General features: G+C 38.3%; 1 protein-coding gene across 1 annotated transcript in view; it reads right to left on the reverse strand.

The window, feature by feature from the left end:
- Positions 1 to 25,289, reverse strand: part of LOC100241423 (uncharacterized) — a 52,522-nt gene that overhangs the window by 18,249 nt on the left and 8,984 nt on the right. The window contains exons 4-12 of the mRNA XM_010653446.3: positions 10,263 to 10,341; positions 5,513 to 5,577; positions 4,746 to 4,835; positions 4,013 to 4,102; positions 3,787 to 3,873; positions 3,437 to 3,520; positions 1,633 to 1,752; positions 1,080 to 1,108; positions 836 to 968 (exon numbers count right to left, since the gene is read on the reverse strand). Coding sequence (XP_010651748.1) covers positions 836 to 968; positions 1,080 to 1,108; positions 1,633 to 1,752; positions 3,437 to 3,520; positions 3,787 to 3,873; positions 4,013 to 4,102; positions 4,746 to 4,835; positions 5,513 to 5,577; positions 10,263 to 10,341 — 777 coding nt within the window. The remainder of the gene's footprint in view (positions 1 to 835; positions 969 to 1,079; positions 1,109 to 1,632; positions 1,753 to 3,436; positions 3,521 to 3,786; positions 3,874 to 4,012; positions 4,103 to 4,745; positions 4,836 to 5,512; positions 5,578 to 10,262; positions 10,342 to 25,289) is intronic.

The raw sequence follows: 25,289 nt of genomic DNA on the forward strand, positions 1-25,289 counted from the left end.
TTCCTCCTTCCCCCCCTCCCTATTTCTCTCTTTGCGATCAGATCGATTATATTTATAGCATTTAATGGTAAATACAAAGAAGGACGAGTTCAATCTCATAGTGGAGGGGATTCAGCTACAGCTCTTTCCTGGTTAGCAAAAAAGCCATGGGATACAACCACTAGATACAGAGCATTTTGGTCATCACAAGAGTTTTAGGCTGTTTTTCTTAGAAATTTAGATCAGAAAATCAAGTAGTAGATCAACTAGCCAAGAGAGGAGTGAATCTATCATTGATTTTATAGAGGATTTTACAAGCCCATAGTTTTGGCAATCCATCCTTATCACCTCTGCTTTTGGGTTGGGATGCATGGGTTGTTGCACTTGGGGATCTATGTTCTCCTAGCATTCTGGTGTATGGCCATGTATTTTTCTTTTAAAGAGAACTCATCCTTTGTGTGTACCATTCTATTTCTCAATACAAATACAGTTTTTTACAAAATAAATAAATAATAAGGCAAAAATCAAATTTTCCTTCGAAATTTTCCTATTTTATAGCATATGTGACAGTGTATTTGCTTGCCTGGAAAATTTTCAGGAATATATACAGGATTCCAGGTACCAAAAGGTGATAACAGTTCAATAAATGAAAATTTTATTTTTAGCATTAAGGATGGCAATAGAAGATCTAATAGAAATAGTAGAGATTGTAATTAAACAACAGAAACAAAAGCAATATGTCAGAAACAACTTGAAAATTGAAATGCTAATTATGTTTTTTTTTTTTAACAGGCAAAAACGCTAATTAAGTAAACAATGAAGATGAGCCATAGCAATAAAGTATAAAGAACCTTACCTTGTTCTCAAGCTGGAAGCTCATGATTGCATAATATGAAGACATCAACCTAAAAAGACCAGCTAGTGTTTTTAATAAACACAGCCTAAACTTGGATTCTGGTATCCGAAGGCATAGATCGCTATAGGTGAGTCTGGAATTTGATTGTAATAAATGAAGAAGCATATCAAAACAAACCGTTGTTAAACATAATTAGAACTGGAGCTGTAAAGACAACAGGAAAAATAACTCAAACAAAGCATACCTACTACTTTGCATGTGTGCTTCTTGATCCTGCCAAGTCAATCAATCATTTAAGAAGAAATGTGTTTTGATAAGACAAACTGAAAATAATGCCATAGTTCTTTTTAATGATTTTTTTTAAAAAAATAAGGATGATAGATTTAAAATAAATTTGAAGTCTTTATTTATTGTTTTTAGATATTCATATCTTTACATATTTATTCAAATATTTCAGAATTTTTCTATTTATGTTGCTTCTCATGTATATTGGCTCTCTCTGTCATCTGATATGTCCATTATATCATAAAGAAGTCACATTGAATAAGTGTATGCAACCTGAATGAGCACATGATATTAAAATATAGTAGTAATTCATTTTTGATAAAGAGTGTGCATATGAAAAACAAAATAATCGTCACGCATATCCAACAAAATCACCAAGACATAAAACAACAATACAGGTGAAGTGTCTGTTTTTCTTCTTTATGTATTTATGTATTTATTTAGTTTTAGGACCTTTCAATACAATAGACCAAGTTAATGAACAGCTAAAGATCTTCATTTTGTCAGCATACCTCTTGCACAATATTCTTCAATACAGAGTGGGTTTCTGAGAGAACTTCCTGCATAAAGAAGCTCTGCATCTTTTCAGCAAGACCAGAAACATCCCCAATTAATGCATAAGCATCAACAACCTGTAAAGCATCATAACACCCTATTAGATCAATCTTCAATTTTCTTCAAAAGTTCAAATTGATATTAAGAAGTGAAAAGAATTCAAACCCAACTTTTGTTTTCGCAAGATATGCAGAATCTTTTTTCCTTCGTTTTTTTTTTTTTTTTTCATTTTTAATCTATCGATGACACACAATGAGAATAGTTGTAACAACTAGATCAAATAAGGAGTTTCACTGTGAGATGGTATAGGATAACCGGACTCACTAGGATTAATAATGTTTGTGTTACTGGGCCATCCCAAAATTTAAGAAATAGATTCTGTGACAGAAAAAAGAACTCAATTTTTTAGACTTTTATTTAGTCACCAAATGACTAACAAGGTATAGAAATAAAAAAGAGGAATCTAACATTAAAACTGTCGGGTAATTTCAGAGCTATCAATATAAGTGAACCTCCTCCTATTAAAAAATTTGTTACTTTGAGTTCATGTCAGATGTTCTCAGTGTGCAAAATAAGCATCTGAAATCACAACCTTTTGGGACAGAATGAGGAGCTAGAGCTCCCTTCATTAAAAGTTGCTCCTGCAACGGCCCCTTATGAGCAAAACAAGTTCAAAAAAATGCCTTTAAAGGAAATTGACACTGTTGGAATCCATTTTCCTTGAGTTTATTATGCAAAAAGATAAGGAAATCCCTAGTTGCTAGAACTTGATGATTTAATGCTGCCTAGGTACAAAAAGCCTGCTGAACAACTACTACTTGATTTCCAAATCAAAAGACCAATGAGAACATCTGAACACTTCAAACACATGACACATTCAAAATATTCAATTACAGAGTTATTTAGGAGTAAGAATACAGCACAAAATGACCATGTAAGTCCTGCTTCAAACAGTTTACCATGAAATTGGCAGATCCTGGAATCTCATGTCCGAATATCATTTTCCATAAATGCATAAGAAATGAAACAAATTCATAGAGGCAAACAGGCTCTACTCATAGTGATAATGTCAGGATTGGATATCAGGGTTATATGAAATCAAGAAATTTAGTAAATATCAGGAATGGTTCTAGCAATATTCAAAATGAAATTGGAAATAAAAGAAAAGAAAAGATAAATCACTCAATAGTAAGACAATAAGAAGTCTTCTAATTCCATAAATATTAAGAATAATCCAGATTTAGAACTAATTTGGATCAATAATAATTGTTTATATAATGGGCTGAAAACTCAGCAAAGAGTAAGTCATATCATTAATCATTAGAAGAAACTCTCTTCTAAGGAACAATTAGAAGTTACAATTAATACAACTTCAATTAATGGTTTTGGCATAAAGTTGTTTCACTAGGAAATCAAAAAATGGATAGTAATTTTTTACCAAAACCAAAAAATAACTGTGATTGATGCAGTATGTGGATATCGCTGATGCAAAATACTATGTCAATATCATGCAAGCCAATTTGATATTGATACTCCCACAAAATATGGTACTAGCTCATATATCAAAGAATATGGCAGTCAATGTTGAGAAAAAAGTCACATCAACCAATTTTTAGACATAAGATTGCAAATAGAAAATAAATCAAATAAAGATGAAATTATTTGCACTTAAAGATGGTGGAAATAGAAAGTAAGAACTTCATACTTTGCATACACTAAAAAATAGCAATTCGTTTCACAAGAAAGGGATGATATACTGACATTTATATAACCTTCATCTTTGAACTCTTGGCATACTCCTAGCAAAAGAGAATCCAGCTTTTGAAGGGTTTTCCCTAGCCAAACCTGAGACAATATAAAGAAAAAGGCCCAGATCATAACTGACTTTTACCCATACAAACAATGAGAGAATAATAGAAATAAATATAAATAAATAAAAAGAGGCAAATATAACCCCATGGAGAACAGCTGCAGCATCTAATACTTCTTTAACGTTAAAAGAACCAAAAGAGTTGTTCATTGAGAGATTATCAAATGTTTAAGGGAAAAAAAATGTTATATATAGATTTAATTTAAAAAAAAAAAAAAGGAAACTGACGATTGATCTACACCTCAACACCACGGCTTAGCTCTTGTATTGCTGAAAGCTCTGAAAGACTATCTAACAGCTGCAAATACTCAGGTAGAACTTGGAATGCCTGTACAATAATGAGCATTTAGCACATATCTACTGAAGAGCCACAGATCAATGAAAATATTGTAAATGTCAAAAGAAAAAAGTTGGCAAGTTGCATGGACATTCCACAACCCATACTAAACAAAGACAAATAAACCCACCTTGAAGTAGTTTCCATCCTCAACATGGGATTCAAGCGCCACTTGCATATCCAATGCATGACGTAGCTCGGTTAATATAGGAAGCATGTCCTGCAAGTTGTGACATTGATTGCATGGGATAGACATGTAATTTCATTCGATTAGCTCATGAATATCCAACACACAGCACAAGATCAACTCTAAACCATGTTTCTTGACTTTCAAGTTAATCTATGAGCAGCATATGATAACAATAATCAGTAACATAGCAAACCTAAGAAACACATTAGTTGTGAAAAGATGATCATATTGGAAGAAGGCTTAAAATATTAGGTAACAGGCCAACAAAAAATATCAAACCAACTTGTTTTATAGGCAAACGAGAAAACATGTTAAAAGCACCTTAAAAGAGTGCAACAAGGTATACATGATATATACAAATAGCACTGAACAGGAAAGCAGACAAGTCCAAATATAAAATAAAAAAGATCAAATTTCAGAACACATCTAAGACGCACACCATATTATTCCCCTGTCACAGAGGGCCCAATACATATTCTCAATATGTTCTTTCAAAACAAACTTATGCTAATGGAAAATAATAAATATATAATAATAAGCATCTAGTATCAAACTTCAAGTGTGACAAAATGTACAAATCATAAATTCACCAAGAAAGAAAACCCAAACACAAGCCAACAGAAGTCACTGTTTAAGATTGCTACAGCTAAGAGTTGCAAAGAGGGGAAAATACCAGAAGAGCTTGTTTCCTTTTGGAATTAGACGTAACAATTAGATCCCTTGATACCTCATTCATTGATGAGGTTAAGTGTCTTCGCCCATTCTGCAAATATCATATGAAACAATCAGGATTTTTTTATTTTTTTAAAATCAGAGACAAAAAAAAAAAAAAAAAATCATTGATAAAAATTTAGAAGTACATGTGAAGGATGAGGAATCCTTCCCAAATATACAAAACCTGATCAAAAGAAAATATGGATGTACTTTCTCCAATGTAAAGTGTCAAAACATCTCCTAACAAAAAGAGACCGAATGCTCATGGCTTTGCTATTTTAACCCTTTTGATCTACACATCAAATTCCAATTGGGTTGAATGACATTGAGAGAGGTGCCCTTGAAAACTATAGTTGTGCAGGCCCAAAAGGATGAATAGAAGTAAATTAGATCTCATATCATCAATATAGTCCTCCCTTTGTCCTCAAAGATCCTAGCATTTCTTTTCCACCATATTATCCAAATCAAAGTGAGCCCCAAGCATTTGGTCATATAATTTTGCCGCTAACTATATTCCCCAAACCTCTAAAGGAAATGGCCATCATGTCACTTATGCTTCTGGGAGGAACCCAATCTAGCCTAGCTAGTCCCAATAGTTTGTGCCAAGGCAACTAACAATAATAGGATCTTTACAACCAAAATCGTTGTATATGGTCACATTTGTTACAAATATTTTCCCATATAAGGCTCTTTAGTCATTTAAGTGCTTCACTATACAATTCTTACCATGCAAATGACATTTGCGACCTTCAAGTCTTTCTCCAACTCTTTCACCAATTGCATCCCCTTCACTGCCCAGAAACAAGTCACATTTAGAAAAGAGACAATTAAGAAGCTCAGGTCTTGATGAATTATACATGCTAATATCTCAAAACAGAGACTAAACACTGCAACTATATTCAGGCCCAAACCTGAAAATTTGAAATCCTTCCCACAAAAGTAAAAACCATCAGCCAGCATTGATACAGCCATAGTGCACTCATTGCCTCCTAGGAGAGGCATGCTGGATGTGGTTTTACCATCATCATTTTAACATGCATTGGGTGCTATCGTACATTGTGATACTCTCTACATAATGAGGGAGAAGCTGCTCCATGTGCAAAGCAAATATGAAATAAAAGTTGCTCTTATCCAAAATGATTGATGAAAGAGAAGAGCAACAACTAAAATCAGAAAAATTGTCAAGTTCTTTAAATTCCTTCATCAGTAAGAATCTTGCAATAGCTGAACTTTTCTTCATTTCTATTCTCAAGGAGTTGGTCAAAAAAATATTTGAAGAGATTCTCCAGCAATTGAAAAACCAGTAGAGAATAAAGCATCTAAACATGTAGCTCCACCCTGAATTTCTATATAGCGATTACTTTATGAAGATGATAAATTAGCTTCATGGTAGCTCAGAGTTTGTTTTGTAGATCAAATCCATGTTTTACACTCTTATACCAGAATTGCAAGAGGCAGTAGGCTTGAGGTATTTTTATCCATGAGTTTGGTCAAAACTGTTTATAATTTTTTTAAATATGAAACTGACAAATAATATATAGAAAGAGAAGAAAGTAAACAAAGTGGGATGAGATATCCTTCAACAATAAAGAAGCAAAATTAAAAGAAAATTAATTCTCAACCCCCAGTACACCCCCCATTCAGGACAAGCAAATTGCTCGACCATCCAAAGAGATCAGGCAAAGAAGAATGCCACCACCTAACACCACCTGTAACTTCCCCGGCACGTTTCTTCCATTTGTCTTGATTAGCACTCTTGCCCACTGCAAATTTCTACCCCCCGCTGTCTCCTCGTCCACCCCCCAAATAACCCCAGCAAGCATCACCCACTTGTCTAAAGAAATCCCTATGCCAGAAGCAAAGCGGAAGCCCCACAATCCTCACCCAGTAAGAACTTGGTTCAGAACTCTCATTGAGACATCCTACTGTAGTACTCCATCTTTCCAGCTTTAGAGGTCTTTGCTTGAAGACACCCAAACCTTCTTCCAACGCCCTTTCCACCTCCCTCGCCAACTCAAATTTGAACCAAATCCAAGACCCCCCCAAAGGAAATAACGATAGATTCCCTTTCAACCTCCAATGGTATCTAGCCCAATCCTCCAAAGAGGACAACAACGGGCCCTCCTTTGAGACGTCCCCCCACTTTCCCACCAAACAACGATTAAGAAACTGCAATTTGTTAAATGAGTTGACTCCCCCCTATTGCAACCACACCTCTTCACTCTCACCCCCCTACTCAACCAAGGGAATGGCCTCTAGAGACCCCTGCCTTTGCCCTTCTTCCCCCTTAAAAGTTTGAGCAAGAACAACCCCCCCCCCCCCCCCCCCCCCCCCCGGCAATCCTTTCCCCTCTAGAAAAATCAATACAAACCTATTCGCCTCCACACAAAACACCGAACATAACATATATCTTCCCACCTCGTTACTGCACAGCTGTAGCTTATAGCTCCTTCATCCCTCCACCCAAGAATTTTTGAACTCCTTCAAGTTCTCCTTTTGGCAGCATTCTTCCACTCCTTCTAAGAGTAAGGACAAACCCCTCTCTCCAAATCTAATCCAAGAAGAAGAGTTTCGACCCCTCTCTATAATAACCCCAGACAGCTAATTATATATATATATATATATATATATATATATAATTAGAAAGAGGCACCAAAAGAGTGACCCAAGGCATACAAGAAAGATACACCTACCCCCAAACAGCTCAAACAAAAAAGCAATTGCAAAAAAGGGAAGTACTACCACAACCCTACCCCCAAATTAATTAATTATATATATATAACAATCAAAATACCAAAAATATAAGTAAAAAATTTTTAGATTCAAAATATATATATATATATATATATATATATATATATATATATATATATACTGTAGGAATATTTCAAAAAAAATTAAAATTAGAAAGAAATCTGACTACAAATTTTTTAATAATTTTAGTAATTTTTTAGTTAAAAAATCTCACATTTTCTTTAAACAATTCTTTAATTTTTCTTATACATTTTGGTTTTTTTTTTTAAGTGAATATAAGTATAAATCAATTAAAAGTGACAAAAATATTATTTAAAAATTATCTATTATAAATTTGAATATAAACATAAACCCTCTTAATGTGAATAATTAAATAAGATCATTTAATATTAATTATATAGTTCAACTATAAATAAGTTATTATTTAATTAAAAATGAAACATTAAAATTTTCAAATCAAAAGTGAAGAGAACATGCTATTAGAAAAATTGTTTAATAAAATCTGAAATACAAAATTGAATTACCAAAAATTTAATTTTATTATAAAAACTATGAAAATTTATACATACATAGAATGAAAAATAATTAAGATAATGTATGTGTGAGGAAAAAATGGCAAAGCTAAAATAAAAAAGGAAAAAATAAGTAGGAATGTTAAATAGATTTACAAAAGATTTTGTTTGTTATTAAATTTTATTTAAAATTTATATATTTTCTATTTAAATCCATTGGAGTGAGTTTTTTCCTTCTTTTTTTTTTTTTTTTTTGTCAATAACATTCAAATGAAATTATTTTTATCTTTACAAATTGAAAATTAAATTTATATATATAAGGAAGGGCAATATTTCCCATTTACTTTTTATATTTTTCTAAGTCTCTAGTTTATAAGGCAACTTTTTTTTTTTTTTTAAATTTTGAGGGGGCACATGGTTCTTCCACCCCCCCAAGCCCTTACTAGCTCCTCTAGTGCACACCTATGCAATGCTCTTTGAGACCATCAATATGACCATCTAACTAGAATGTTAGTATGTCATCCATCAAGATGTGTCTCATAAATGCTGATAGTAAATTAATGTCAAAGGGCAAAACTTTCCTCAAAGAACCTTTAAAGCCACTTTCCTAAGAGAGCACGATTCTTTAGAGAGAAATCTTCCTGAACCCCAAACCTTCAAACTCATTAGGCCTACATACTAAGTCTCAACCAATAAGATGATTTTTTTTTGCCCTCCCCAACTCCTAATAAAAATAAATCTCTTTGTGATTTCTCAATCTTAGACGTTACTATGATAAAATCTTGAAAAGAAATTGGAAATAACTAGGGATGTGGGTCAAGCGTGACTGAATTAGAGTTATTACATCCTCTAGAGACAAGAAAAAAAACATTATTCATCCATCCAATCTCCTCAAAATTATGTCAATCACTAGATCCCAAAACATGTTTGCCTTTAGATTTCCCCCCAATAGAAGACAAAAGTAAGTTTTGAGACTACGCATTCAAGTATCAAAGCCAACCTGGTGATCAAATCCTAACTTGGGTTGATATCAAAGAGAATACTTTTGTCTAAACAAATCTTTAGCCATGATATATGCCCTAAAACCAATAGGATTAGTTTAAGATTTTGCAATCTTCTAGTGAAGCTCTAGAGAAAAAGATGGTATAATCTGTAAATTTTACATGAGACACTCTAGTTCTATCCCTGCCTACTAGGAAGCCCTGTGAAAGACCACTCTCCTCCCTCTCTCAACATCTTCCTACTTAAAACATCAGTTTCTATAGTACTAAAAAAAGTAAAAAAAATTAAAAATAAAAAGGAAAACAAGAAATGAGGATCTCTTTGTCTTAAACCTCTGGATGCCTTGATCCATCATTAGGTTCTTCTGTTCACTAAGACCACAAAACTTGCCAAGGACCACAAAATAAAGGAAAAGAAAGATAATAGCTAAGAAAAAAACCAAAAGAAAAGAAAAATACACACACACACATACTAGGGTTAGGAAACCCTAGCACCACTTTATTGGTGAAGAAAGGCTACTAAGGTATCTTTTTTCAAATCAAATATGCCAACAAAGAACACTATAAGTGCTTTCGTAAAATAACTGAATCTTGAACACTATAATATTCTAATCTTAGTAACTCACTGCTCTATTTAAATAAATAAAAGACTCAAAAACAAAACTTTAAAAATTTTTAAAATAAATAAATAAATAAAAAGGAACTCCATGCATAAGGCAACCTATTATGCACAAGCACAAAGTTGTCCATTAAATTTGCTGGCAGATTCCAAGCATTTTGGGAGCTACCAATGATCTAAAAAACAGATCAGCCAACTCAGTTACTGCATCATGTACAGAAAGAGAGAGTGAGAGAGAGAGAGAGAGAGCACTACAACTCCTATTATCCTATTAAAAAATATAAAGCATCACAATTCAAACTAAGCTTTTATGAATACAAAAAAGGAAAAGAAGAAAAAAAAAATTGATAAATTGACATATGAACATATAAGCTAACATCATATTGTGCACTTGAAAGCTTGGTTAAAAAGCTTAATATACGATGGTAGTAAGGCACAAGATAAGATAAACATATGGTACACACAATACAAAACTTACAATTATAACCGTCAATAAAACATGAAAACAAATCCTAAAATGTGGATTACTCAGTTAAAAGTTTGAATTCAATTTACAAAAACAGGTGTGTGGACTCTCAAAAGAAGCTTACCCATTTCTTCATGATGCTCCATGACGTGTATCGATAAACGTTCCGATATTCTATCCAGTTGTGCTAATCTAAGAGTGGCCTATAAAAGATCAGAATACAATTGATTTGTTTATAATAAATCGAATGGAAGTTTTAGACAAAACTATGCTCTTTGATGACTAACTTCAAGCATCTACTGACAAAATAAATGGTTGCCCACAAACAATTTGGAATCTAGAAATAAACTGTTCAAATTCAAAATTTCAGCAAAACTCTTACCATCCAATTAATCAGGTAACAAGCTTTGGAACATGAAACTAACAAATCGATACACCAAATATAAAGTGGGATACTAAGGGTGACGAAATAAAAATTACAAAGACCAATCTGACAAGAACATCTACTCATGCATGAATAAATATCCCAAAATCCATAAAATGGAGTACAAGAGCCACCAAAACACGATACTTTTACCTATAATAATCATCATTTAGGTAGAAAATATTAGGAAATACAAGGCACAAGAAGACATAAATTTATTTATGTTCATATAGGGAACAAAAAGGGAAAAGCAATATATGCCTAGCACATAAGTGATGTTTTGATCAGAAACAAAAAATGTATTAAATATGGATAAAGAAATACATAAGAAGGATTAGGAATCCTCCCTAAAACACAATGAACTGATTAAAAAAGTATGATAGACACCTCGAGTATACTAAGAAGACCCATGCATCAGTATAGAACCACATGGGAATATACAAAAGAACATCTCATTGCTCTGATATTAGATTAACTACTTCAAAAAGAGACCTAAAATGCTCCTCTCATTGCTAGTCCAACCCTTTTGATCTACACACTGAATACCAGTGGATCTGGACCACATTGAGAGGCATGTCCATAAATGTTGTAGTGATGTTCAGCATGCATTAGTTCAGTATCAGGCAGCATTCCTTAAGGCTCATTGGTTTTACTTAGAGTTAGTCCAATCCATGTGATTCATAAGCCAACCAATTATATGGTTTAGTCCACACTTGTGATAGATAAGACAAATCAAATTATAAAAAATCATTAAACAGGTTGATTCCAGCATTGAAGATATATAAAAGAGTGGAATGATCATTGGTGAAGTCCATAAATCAATATCATGGAAACAAAGTGTTGAAATAATGCCAAAGTTAGGATTTTAATTTAGGAAAGTATTTTAGGAATAAAAAAGGAGAGATCATTTAGGATATTTCCTTATGATTCAGTTTCCTAATTTTAGGAGAGAATTAAGCTAGATTGATTTTTTCTTATTCAGTCATTTGTGTATATATATGTGTATGGTGTGTACCGAATAGAATCAATAAAGGAGTTCAGAAATTCTTCATGGTATCAGAGCCAGGTTTCTGAAACCCTAATCCCTTCTGGCCACCTCTTATTCAAGCCATCATTCATTCCGGCCAAATATCTCTGGCCATCTCCCAATCTGACCATCTCTCTCTCTGGCCATCTCTCATTCCGGTCATCAGTCCCTATTCTTAGAGTCAAGGGAGAAAACGCTTTCCGGTCGGTCTAATCGTCGTTAGAAAACATTCACCGCCGGCAACTTTTCCGGCGAACTTTCCGGCGACGGTTTTTTCTACATCGCAAGGAGCGCCTGGAGGAGATCTCCAATTTGTCCCAAAGCACCGGAACCAGAAACCCATCCACGTGCCGTCCACGCGCGTTTTTCCAGCCGGCGACTGCATCTCACGCGCCGGCGCGTGAGCCACTTTCCGGCGACGCGCTTCCTCCTCCAAGCTCGTCTGACGCCGACCAGCCACCCTTCTTACCTGTTTTTGCCATCCGAGCCCTGCACGTGCCTCTTTTGGGGTTCTTTTGCTTCCGTGGGCCCTTCGATCAATTTTTCCGGCGTCCTCCGGCTATTTTTTCTCAACTCCAATCCCTGCACGTGCCTTGGGAAGTGTTCTTCTACCTTTCCGGTCCATGACAAAATACGGAATGGCATCATCACAAGTATCCAGCGTCACGTCACCAGAATCAGGGGGCAGATCTGAAATTCCAAACCTTGGTGGTAATGATTCATCTCCTATTCTCATCACAGGACACAAATTAAATGGCCATAACTATTTACAGTAGTCACAATCTGTGTTGTTGTTCATTTGCGGTAAAGGAAAGGATGAGTACCTCACTGGAGAAGCAGCCATGCCAGAAACTACAGAACCGGGTTTTAGGAAGTGGAAGATTGAAAACAGCATGATCATGTCATGGCTTATCAATTCCATGAACAATGACATAGGAGAAAATTTCTTGTTGTTTGGGACTGCAAAGGACATATGGGATGCAGTCAAAGAAACTTACTCAAGTTCTGAAAATACTTCAGAACTTTTTCAGGTTGAATCAGCCCTACATGACTTCCGCCAAGGAGAGCAGTCAGTTACTCAGTATTACAACACACTCACAAGGTATTGGCAGCAACTTGACTTATTCGAGACTCACTCATGGAAATGTTCGGATGATGCAGCAACATACAGGCAAATTGTGGAACAAAAGAGACTGTTCAAGTTCTTCCTAGGACTAAAAAGGGAATTGGATGATGTTAGAGGCCGAATCATGGGCATTAAACCCCTTCCAAGTCTCGGGGAGGCTTTTTCAGAGGTTAGGCGTGAAGAAAGTAGAAAGAAAGTGATGATGGGATCCAAAGAGCAACCTGCCCCAACATTGGATGGCTCTACCCTTGCTGCTCGGTCATTTAATAGTAGTGGTGGAGATCGTCAGAAACGAGATAGGCCTTGGTGTGATTATTGTAAGAAACCAGGCCATTATAAGGAGGCTTGTTGGAAGCTTCATGGCAAACCGGCTGATTGGAAACCAAAGCCACGGTCTGACAGAGATGGCAGAGCACACGTGGCTGCCAACTCTGAGAGCACATCTGTTCCCGAGCCGAGTCCATTCAACAAAGAGCAGATGGAGATGCTACAGAAACTATTAAGCCAAGTTGGCAGTGGCAGTACTACCGGGATAGCCCTCACTGCTAGTCGAGGAGGAATGAAGCCGTGGATAGTGGACACAGGTGCTTCTGATCACATGACAGGAGATGCTGCCATTCTTCAAAATTACAAGCCAAGTAATGGTCATTCATCCGTCTATATTGCTGATGGTTCAAAGTCAAAAATTGTCGGGACAGGTTCTATAAAACTTACTAAAGACTTGTATCTTGACTCTGTCCTCCATGTTCCAAACTTGGATTGTAATCTTTTGTCCATTAGCAAATTGGCTCGCGATCTCCAATGTGTTACTAAATTCTATCCAAACTCGTGTGTTTTTCAGGACTTGAAATCGGGGAAGATGATTGGCAGTGCTGAACTGTGTTCCGGGCTCTACCTCCTCTCATGTGGCCAATTCTCAAACCAAGTCTCTCAAGCAAGTTGCGTACAGTCTCAGAGTATGTTAGAGTCTTTCAATTCTGTGTCAAATTCTAAGGTCAATAAAGATAGTGAGATTATAATGTTACACTATCGCCTTGGTCATCTTAGCTTTGTTTACCTTGCAAAATTGTTTCCCAAATTATTTATCAATAAAAATCCAGCATCTTATCACTGTGAAATTTGTTAGTTTGCAAAGCATACTCGAACAGTATATCCTCAAATCCCATACAAACCTTCGACTGTTTTCTCTCTAGTTCATAGTGATGTGTGGGGTCCCTCCCGGATAAAAAATATTTCTGGCACTCGATGGTTTGTGACATTCGTTGATGATCATACTCGGGTAACATGGGTTTTCCTTATGAAAGAAAAGTCAGAGGTCGGGCACATTTTTCAAACCTTCAATCTTATGGTTCAAAACCAATTCAATTCCAAAATTCAAGTCCTCTAGTCAGATAATGCAAAGGAATACTTTACTAGTAGTCTCAGTACTTATCTTCAAAATCACGGCATTATCCACATAAGTTCTTGCGTTGACACCCCACAACAAAATGGGGTGGCTGAACGCAAGAATAGACATCTCTTGGAGGTTGCCCGGTGCCTTATGTTTTCCTCTAATGTTCCAAACTATTTCTGAGGGGAAGCTATTCTCACAGCTACCTATTTGATTAACCGTATGCCATCCAGAGTGCTTACCTTTCAATCCCCACGTCAACTTTTCTTGAAACAATTTCCTCACACCCGTGCCGCCTCTTCTGATTTACCACTCAAAGTATTTGGTTGCACGGCATTCGTTCATGTGTATCCTCAAAATCGTAGCAAATTTGCTCCTCGAGCAAATAAGTGCATTTTCCTAGGGTATTCTCCAACCCAAAAAGGGTACAAATGCTATTCTCCAACCAACAAAAGATTTTACACCACCATGGACGTCTCTTTCTTTGAACATGTCTTCTTCTATCCCAAATTTCCTATTCAGGGGGAGAGCATGAATGAACATCAAGTTTGGGAGTCTCGTCTTGAGGGTGTACCTTCTTTTCACTCAGAGTCACCAAATCCTTCCCAATTCGCGCCCACTGAGTTGTCCACACCCATGCCGTCATCAGTCCAGCCAGCCCAGCACACAAATGTTCCTTCTCCCGTGACCATCCAGTCTCCCATGCCTATTCAACCTATATCCTCACAACTTGCTAATGAGAACTTACAAGTTTACATCAGGAGGAGGAAAAGACAGGAATTAGAGCATGGATCACAGTCAACATGTGGCCAATATATTGACTCCAATTCAAGTCTTCCTGAAGAGAACATAGGTGAGGATAGGGCTGGAGAGGTGTTAATTCTCAGCATTGATGATTCTACTCTGCCGATTGCATTAAGGAAGGGTGTTAGGAGATGTACAGATCATCCAATTGGGAATTATGTTACGTATGAAGGGCTATCACCATCTTACAGAGCATTTGCTACTTCTCTTGATGATACTCAGGTTCCCAACACAATACAAGAGGCATTAAAAATTTCAGAATGGAAGAAGGCAATACAAGATGAGATTGATGCACTTGAGAAGAATGGGACGTGGACTATCACAGATTTGCCGGTTGGGAAGAGGCCTGTGGGGTGCAAGTGGATTTTCACCATAAAATACAAAGCAGATGGATCAGTCGAGAGATTCAAGGCTCGTTTGGTAGCTAGAGGGTTTACACAATCTTATGGGATAGACTATCAGGAGACCTTTGCTCCTGTTGCAAAACTGAACACTATCAGGATTCTTCTCTCATTGGCTGTCAATCAAGATTGGTGCTTGCAACAACTGGACATAAAAAATGCGTTTCTAAATGGTGACCTAGAAGAGGAAGTCTACATGGAAATACCACCTGGTTTCGAAGAAAGTATGGCAAAGAATCAGGTTTGCAAACTCCAAAAATCCTTGTACGGCCTTAAACAATCTCCCCGAGCCTGGTTTGATAGATTCACAAAAGCAGTCCTGAAGCTGGGCTACAAACAAGGTCAGGCTGATCATACTCTATTTGTCAAGAAGTCTCATGCCGGGAAAATGGCTATATTGATAGTCTATGTCGATGATATTATTCTATCTGGGAATGATATGGAGGAATTACAAAATTTGAAGAAGTATTTGTCAGAAGAGTTTGAAGTTAAAGACATTGGAAATTTGAAATATTTCCTTGGTATGGAAGTGGCTAGATCAAGGAAGGGAATTGTAGTCTCTCAAAGAAAATACATACTCGATCTTCTTAAGGAGACCGGTATGCTTGGATGCAAACCAATTGATACTCCTATGGATAGTCAGAAGAAACTTGGTATCGAGAAAGAAAGTACACCGGTAGACAGGGGGAGATATCAGCGGCTTGTCGGACGCTTGATTTATCTTTCACATACTCGGCCAGATATTGGCTTTGCAGTGAGTGCTGTAAGTCAATTCATGCACAGCCCCACTGAGGAACACATGGAAGCAGTCTACAGGATTCTTAGATATTTAAAAATGACACCAGGGAAAGGTCTATTCTTCAGAAAGACAGAGAACCGTGACACTGAAGTATACTCAGATGCGGATTGGGCAGGAAACATCATTGACAGGCGGTCGACTTCTGGATATTGTTCTTTTGTCTGGGGAAATCTTGTTACCTGGAGGAGTAAGAAGCAATCAGTTGTAGCCAGAAGTAGTGCAGAAGCTGAGTACAGAGCTCTTGCACAGGGAATCTGTGAAGGGATTTGGATAAAAAGGGTTCTTAGTGAACTGGGACAAACGAGTTCATCTCCAATTCTAATGATGTATGATAATCAGGCAGCTATAAGCATAGCAAAGAACCCCGTGCATCATGACAGGACCAAACATGTTGAGATTGACAGACACTTCATCACAGAGAAGGTGACTAGTGAGACGGTTAAATTGAACTATGTTCCTACCAAGCACCAAACCGCAGACATCCTCACCAAAGCTTTACCTAGGCCTAACTTCGAAGACTTAACTTGCAAGCTGGGATTATATGATATATATTTTCCAGCTTGAGGGGGAGTGTTGAAATAATGCCAAAGTTAGGATTTTAATTTAGGAAAGTATTTTAGGAATAAAAAAGGAGAGATCATTTAGGATATTTCCTTATGATTCAGTTTCCTAATTTTAGGAGAGAATTAAGCTAGATTGATTTTTTCTTATTCAGTCATTTGTGTATATATATGTGTATGGTGTGTACCGAATAGAATCAATAAAGGAGTTCAGAAATTCTTCACAAAGCAAAAGTAAACTCAAATATTCAACAAAGATTTTATAAGCAAAGTAAAACTGAGAAGGATGAGAAATCCTTCCCTAAATACAAACCTGATCAAAACAAAGGAAAAGGAAAAAAACAAAAAAACAAAAGACATCCAAACATCTTAACATTACTACTTTGACACTTTCGAACTACATATTGAAATCCAATCAAGTTCAATAAATCTAAGAGGAATGCCCTTGAAAGCATTAGTAATTGGTGCCCAAAATGATGAATAGAAGTAGATGAGGTCCTATAACATTTCGATTGTCATCCACTTGTCCTGAAAAATCTTTACATTTCTTTCCCCCCATGCTATCCAAATCAAAGTTAGACAAACAATTCGCCATAGAACTTTGCCTCTATTCATGCTCCCCAACCCCCTAAAAGAAATGGTCATCATGTCACATACACTTCTAGGGGGAACCTAAAACAAGTTAGTCTAAAAAGCTATGCTATAACTCCAAAGTCATAAGGTAGTGTAAAAAGAGGTGATCTATAGATTCTTCACTGCCCATACATAGGATGCAACAATGTAGACTAAGGGCTTTGAAAGGTCTTCTCGCTTGAAGTACATTGTTGGTGTTAACCTTCTTCTTGGCCACTAACCAAGCAAAAGTCTTGACCTTTGATAGGACTTTTGATTTCCAAATGAAATTAGCAAAAGAGAAGGGAATCAAAGTTGATTGTTTTGATAAGGCTAGGAAAAAGGATTTTATCGAAAATAAGCTGAAAGATTACGAAGACCAAACTCTCACTACTAGGGACGATGGTGTAAGATTAACACTATTGAAAATGGAAATGAGTCTTTTAAGAGCCTTTATCTCTGAATCAATGAGATTTCATCAAAAATTCAAATTCTAAGAAAGAGGTGGGGAGAAACCATTGATAGATGAAATTGCAAAATTTCAAGCTAATGAAACTCTATGAAGACCTGGAAATTGCAAAGCCAAAGGTTGAATCCCCTTCCATAAGTCTTCCCATAAACGGATTTTTGTCCCATTTCCCACCAAAAAACAAGTATGGATAGAGAAATCATGGAAGACCTAGCAAATGACCTTCCAAGGGCCACGATGTGACCACCTAAATAAAATGTTTGTATTCCAACCATTTGGATGTGGTCCATAGATGCTCAAGATAACCTTGTGCCAAAGAACAATACACTTCCTAGGAAACCGCCACAATCACTTTCCTAAAAGAGCCTTATTCCTCAAAGAAATGCTCTCAAACCTCAATCCTCAACCCTCCTTAGGCTTGCACACTTGGATCCAGCTAATGAGACCATCACTCTTTTCCACCCCAAACCCTAACCAAAGAAAATCCCTTTTCATTTTCTCAATCTTTGTTGTCATTGAGGTAGGGATTTTGTACATCGAGAGGAAATAGCTTGGGATATGAGATAAATAAGACTGAATTAAAGTTATCCTTCCACTTAAGAACAAAAAGGCTTTTTTCCATCCATCCAATCTCTTAGAAATTTTATCTAAGATTAGATCCCAAAAGACTCGAGCCATGGGATTCCCCTTAATGGAAGACCCAAATAGGGTAAAGGCCAATTGGAAATTATGCTTTCTAACATAGAATCCAATCTAACAACCTTATCCAAACTCATATTGATTCCTGACAAAGTGCTCTTGGCTAAGTTGATCTTAAGACCATAAATGTGGCCAAAAATCAACAAAATAATCTTAAGATTTTGCAACACTTCAGTTTTAGCATTAGAAAAGATAGTGTCTGCAAATTGCAAATGAGACACTCTAGTTCTACTTCTACCCACTAGAAAGCCTTCTAAAATACCAATCATCTGTTCTTACTAGCATTCTACTTAAAACATCTTATGCGAAGGTGGAAAGGAAAGGAGAAAGAGAATCTCCTTGCCTTAAGCTTCTAGATGCTTTAAACCATTCCTTAGCATTTCCATTCACTAAAACTGCGAAAGTTGTTGAGAACAAACATCCCCTCATCTAAGATCTCCATCTATTGCTAAAACCCTTTCTATCAAGAGCATGGTCTAGAAAACCTCAATTCACATCGTCATAGGCCTTTTCAAAATAAATTATGAAAACTACTCCTCTTGATCTTCTTCTCTCATCCACCATTTCATTGGTTATCAGAACTACCATGTAGGATTTGTCTCCCCTTTACAAAAGCACCTTGGGAAACCTGGAGAATTTCATGTAGCACTCTTCGAATGCAACCTAAAAGAACTCTAGTTAAGATCTTATACAAGCTAGTGGCTAAGCTGATAGGCCTAAAGTCTAATATTTTGACGGTCTGGCTCTTTTTCGATAGTAAAGCTATGAAGGTTGCATTGGTGCTTTGGTTAATTACCTCACTGTTATGGAACTCCATAAACACCTTTAAAATATCCTCTTTTACCACATCCCAAACACTCCTAAAACACTACTATGGAGAAACCGTCTGACCCAGGGGCCTTTTCCTTGTCTAATTGGAAGATAGGTTTGGAAGAAGGGGAAAGTTTGGAAGACAAGGGCGCCTTTTCTACGCCAAAGGTTCAAGAAGGGGAGGATTCTCTAGTTCGGAAGAATGATGAAAGGGGAAAGTTTAGTGTAAAATCATTTTTTTTTTTTTGATAGGCAAACACAGGAATATATTAGAAAATGGCACCTTGAGGCTAACCCAAAAGCATACAGGGGGTATACAAGAGGCACCTTAAGGCACAAACAAAAGAAGAGAAGATATAAACCCATGCCTCAACTAGCGCCTAGCCTATCAAAAAAACTGAGTAAAGGAAGAGGACCTTCATTTACAACCGACTTAGTCCACGACCAAAGATTACATACAAAAGAATTTTTCAACCTATGAATCGAAAATTCCTCATTATCAAAAGCAATCCTATTTCTTTCCTTCCAAACCGCCCAAAAAAGGCACAAAGGGGCTGCCTTCCACACCTTTCTATGTTTCTTGCCCAATTTAAAGCCACACCATCCAATAAGGGTATCTCTAACCGAAAAAGGAAGGACCCAAGTAACTCCAAAAAGAGCAAACAATAGCTCCCATATAACTCTTGCCCTGGTGCAATGAATAATAATATGATCAATTAACTCTTCTTCCTCACAGCAAAGGAAGCACCTATTAGCAAGAATCTGGCCCTCTTTTTAAGCTGATCCAGAGTAAGCACCTTACCCCAAGATGCCTCCCAAGCGAAAAAGCTCACTTTAGTAGGCACACAAGGACTCCAGATCATACCATTAGGGAAATGATCAACTCTTTTTGAAGCTAGATCGTTATAAAGAGATTTAACTGAGAAAATCCCATTCGAAGTCTCTTTCCACAGCATTCTATCTTCCAAAAGAGGATTGAGTCTCCTTCCCCGGAGTGACAAAAGTAATCTCTCCACCTCCTCCACCTCCCAATCGTTGAAGGGCCTAGAGAAACTAGGACTCCAAACCCCTTCCTCTCCCGAAGGATCCCATAACTCCACTACCCGAGCCTCTTTAGAGGAAGCAAAAGCATACAAGGAAGGAAAAGAATTACAAAGGGCGAAATTCCCACACCAAATATCATTCCAAAATTTCACACTTCTACCATTCCCCACAAAAAAAACGACTTTGTTTTGCAAAATAGCACCTTCCTTCATTATTTCCTCCCAAAAGCCTACTCCAAAACCCTCCCTAACTTCTCTAGTAAACCAACCCCTTTCTTCCTCCCCGAACTTCCTACTAATGACATGCCTCCAAAGATTCTCCCTTTCGTTCGCAAAGCGCCAGTTCCACTTACATAAAAGGGCACTATTGAGAGTAGACAGACGTCTAACTCCCAAGCCACCCTTCCTTTTGTCCAAACAAACGGTATCCTAATTAACTAGGTGAGGCTTCCTCTCCAAAGCTCCCCCTCCCCACAAAAAATCCCTTTGAATTTACTCTACAGCCTGAAAGGGACCCCCCCCCCCCCCCTGCTCTAAATATGAACCTACTAAGAGCCTCTATCCCAATCACAAAAACATAAGGAGAAAGGGGATCCCCCTGACGCAGCCTCCTTGAGCTGTTGAAGAAACCTACCGGAGTGTCATTGACCAAGACAGAAAATGATGCTATAGAGATGCACCAAGAAATCCACCCGGTTCACTTCTCCCCAAAACCTATACTTTGCATTACAAACGACAAAAAATTTCAGTGTAAATGATCGTATGCCTTCTCTAAATCCAACTTGCATAACACCCCACTCTCATTTCATTTCAACAAGGAATCTATTGCCTCATTGTCAATAAGGGCAGCATCGAGAATCTGTCTTCCTTCAACAAAGGCGTTTCGAGCAGAAGACACCACCTTTCCCACTACCTTCTTAAGTCTGTTAGCTAACACTTTTGCCAATAGTTTATACAATCCTCCCACCAAACTGATCGGTCTGAAGTCTTTAAGGTCCTTGGCACCTGCCTTTTTTGGGATTAGGACCAAAAAGGTTGAATTCAAGCTCCTTACAAATCTGCCATGCTCGTGGAATTCTTTCAAAAAACCCATAACCTCTTCTTTGACAAAATCCCAGCAAAACTGCCAGAAACTAAGGGGGAAACCATCTGGACAGCCTTGTCCCCGTTTAGATCTGAGAGAGCAGAGAAAACCTCTTCCTCTGAAAATACCTCCTCCAATCTAGCTGCTTCCTCAACATCAATCTTATTAAAGTCCAAACCTTCCATAAATGGGTGCCACCCCCTTGGATCAGTCAGGAGGTCCTTAAAAGCTCCAACCACTCTCCCATTAATTTCTTGCTCCTCAGTTAACCAAGTTCCATTTATTTTAATCTTAGACAAATAGTTTCTCCTTTTATGAGAATTGGCCATCTTATGAAAGAAGCCTGTGTTTCTGTCACCCTCCCTCAACCACACTTCTCTTGATTTTTGTCTCCAAGAAACCTCCTTCATTAGAGTCCATTTCTCAAAATCCCCCTTTGCTTCCTTTCTAGCTTCCAGTTCCTCCATTGATAATGGACACAGCTTCTCCTGAGCATCCCTAAAATCCACTTTTTCCAAGGCCAATTTCTTATTCACTCCCACCTTCCCAAACACATCCTTGTTCCAAGACTTTAAGATAGCCTTCAAAGCCTTCAATTTCTCTGCAAGAATGAAACTAAAGGATCCATAGAATCTTAGACTTTGCCACCACTCCTTCAGCAGATCCTTAAAACCCTTCCTTTAACCACATGTTTTCAAACCAGAAGGGGACAGGCCCCCTTCTAACCCCTCCCCCATCCAATAGGATAGGAAAGTGATCGGACACTGGCCTAGGAAGAGTACACTGCACTACCCTGTTAAAGTGGCCCTCCCAGTCCTCCGACACCAAGAAACGATCTAGTCTGGACATAGCTTGACTGTTCAACCCTCCGCTCCAAGTGAATGGACCCCCCTATAAAGGGAGATCCCTCAAGTCCAGGTCATCATCAATCACTTCCGAAAATCTTCTCATTGAAGGAGACACCCTCCCTCCTCTTCTACGCTCATTCGGAAATCTAATTATATTGAAATCTCCGCAAATACACCATGGATCATTCCAAAGCCCATGGATGGCCCCTAACTCTTCCCAAAACAATTCTCTATATCTTTTCATAGTAAGGCCATACACTCCTGAGAAAATCCATCTGAAACCATCTTCGCAATTCTTAAACCGACAGGAAATGGAGAAGAGACCCACCTCCATCCCTGCCAGCTCCAACACTCTACTATCCCAGAAAACTACCACCCCTCCAGCTGCACCCCTAGCATTCAGAACTCCCCATTCTAAAAATCTCCCCACTCCTAGACTTCGCACCACCCCTAAAGACATCTCTGTCATTTTAGTCTCCTGCAGGCAGACCAAGTCCACTTTTTGTGAACTAATTAAGGCCTTAATTAATTTCCTCTTATTACTGTCATTCAACCCCCGAACATTCCAAGATAAAATCTTAATCTTCATTTAAAACACAAAGCTCTATCCCTGCTTCTTCGATCCGAACCTTTCTTTCTGCTCTCTCCATCATAATTAATCGAACATTCCAATTTTTTTACTTCCCGATCAAACCTGAACATTCCTGGAATTCCCTTCTTCTTGCCTTGATCTCTTCTGGTTTTCAATCTTAAAAGTAATTTAAGAATTTCCCCTTCAACACCTTCTATCGTGAACCCTAGAGACTTACTGAACTTAGCCAAGTTACTTTCATCCCAATTGCTTCCCAGGTCCTCCCTTTTCTGCAAATCCTCATTTGCCTGCGTCCTATTACCTATATACTTTTCCCCCTCTGTACCCGTCACCCACGGACTGCCGTCAGTCAGCACGGCGCGCAGCGGAGCCTAAAACTCATCTCCTTCAACAATGTCTTCCGTTCCAAAGACACCCCCCACCACCAAAGCCCGATCACACCCAGAAAAAGGAGAAGAAGAGAATAAGACCCGATCCTCCCCAAAGGTAGCGGGAATGGACTAGCACATGGATGTCTCGGCTGTTAAAGCTTCGTCAGTCATCCACGCTCTAGCTTTCACTGAGAAAGCCTCTGAATCCCTCCAATCCCCTCCGAGAAAGCAAGCGACCCCCACATCCTCCTTAACTTGAACACACGAAGCTTCCTTCGTAGCCCTAACTTCCATCTCCCCAACCTCGGCATGGGAATGAGCCCTAACTCCTTTTATCTCCCCTAACCCAGGCTCGAAACCCATTCCGGCCATACCCTCACAGCCCACAAACGAGCCCTTAATGTAAAAAGGCCTCTCCTCGCAGCCCAACACCCACCCTTTTAACGTGATGGGCCTTGGCTCACTAACCAACCCATGCTTCTGGGCTTCCTCAAAGGCAGTCTTGTGACTAACCTCCCCAAGCCCGCTGTTGAACTGGGCCTCCCAATCAAGCCCAAATTCAAAAACTTCAGGCCCAAAGCCAAGGCCTCCCTCTCTGACTACTTTCCCTGCACCTTGACTTCTGTTCCCAAGGCTATCTTCTCCATCAATCGCCTCCACACCAGGCCCCCTTTCAGTCGACTTAGAGGGAAATCCTATAGCCCCTTTTGAAGAGCATCCACAAGGCGGCTCAACTTGTACTCCAACCTGCTCCTTTAGCTGAACATCCTTCTCCAACACGCTTCCTCTGCACACAATGCGTGAATCACTCCTTATTTCCACCTCGTCCACTGTAGCCCCCTTCCCAAGAAGACCTCTCGCCGGCACCACTTGAGAAAACCAAGGTGGGGTTTCCCACCACAGCTGGACAGAGAAGCACCCCGACCCAGCCACAATCTAGACTGAGGTAGGTAAATCCCTACCAGCCATCTTCACCAACAGTCTAGCCCATTGCAACTCTACCATTGAATCCGTTTTGTTGTCCACAACAATGAACCCACCACAACCATCTCCAATCAACTTAAACACCTCGCGGTTCCATAAGTGAAGAGGAAGACCCACCACTTTGACCCAAGCCTCGTTAGCAAAGGCTCCATTGCAAAAACACCCCACCTCCGGGTGCCATTTTTCCAAAAATAAAACACTGCCTAAAACCTTTCTCTTCCCTCTTGCAAGAACGCGCTCGGCCTCACTTAACAATTCAAACTCAAAGAGCAATAGCCCACTTCCCATTGCAGTTATGTCCAGCTTTCCTTTGAGGAGCCAGGCATGACCAGCCCAATTTTTCAGATAATCCAACTCAGGGGGATGGGTCTCCACCTTTTCCCATCTACCCACTAAACAGCAACCCAGCTGCTCTAATCTTCCAGGCGTCACCCTCCTTCCCACCCCCAACCAGACCTTATCCCCTAATCTACCCATTTTCGATTTTGCTACATCCGCAAAGGTCCTTGGTTCTAGATAACCCCTTCCCTTCTGGAAAAATTAAGCAAAATCTTTTTGCCTCTAAATCGCGAACAGAGCAAAGGAGAAATCTTACCGCCTCATTTGAACGACGCTCCATCCTATACTTCCTTCCCTCCTCCCAAACAAGAGACCAACTTCTATCATCTCTATCTCTGCAGCAAGACTCAACTCCAGCCAGCAAACTACTAAGGCTTGCATCCCCAAATTTGATCCAAGATGTTATCCCTTTGCATCTCTGCCATCTCTTCCAAATGCACCCTCTCAGCTTACCTCCTACTTCATCAATCAAAAGTTCAAAAGATTTGGACTCCACAGCAAACCATCTTCTTCCACCCCTTGGTTTTTGGTTAAAAGCCATTTTCTCTACAGCATAAAATTATCACCACCATAAAATGTTGGTGCATCACCACCACCTGTCTCTACAACAACAACATGTCACAGCCTTCCCCACCTTCATGAGAACCACCACTACCACTATCTTACACCAGTGTAAAATCATATCATAAGTCGTTAAAGGCTAAAAGCAATATTTTATTCCCTGCCAATGAAATCTGGGGTTCATGTGCTACTCTTAGAAGTCGTTTTT

The sequence above is a fragment of the Vitis vinifera genome, chromosome 6 (assembly GCF_030704535.1).
Source record: "Vitis vinifera cultivar Pinot Noir 40024 chromosome 6, ASM3070453v1".
NCBI classification, from domain to species: Eukaryota; Viridiplantae; Streptophyta; class Magnoliopsida; order Vitales; family Vitaceae; genus Vitis; species Vitis vinifera.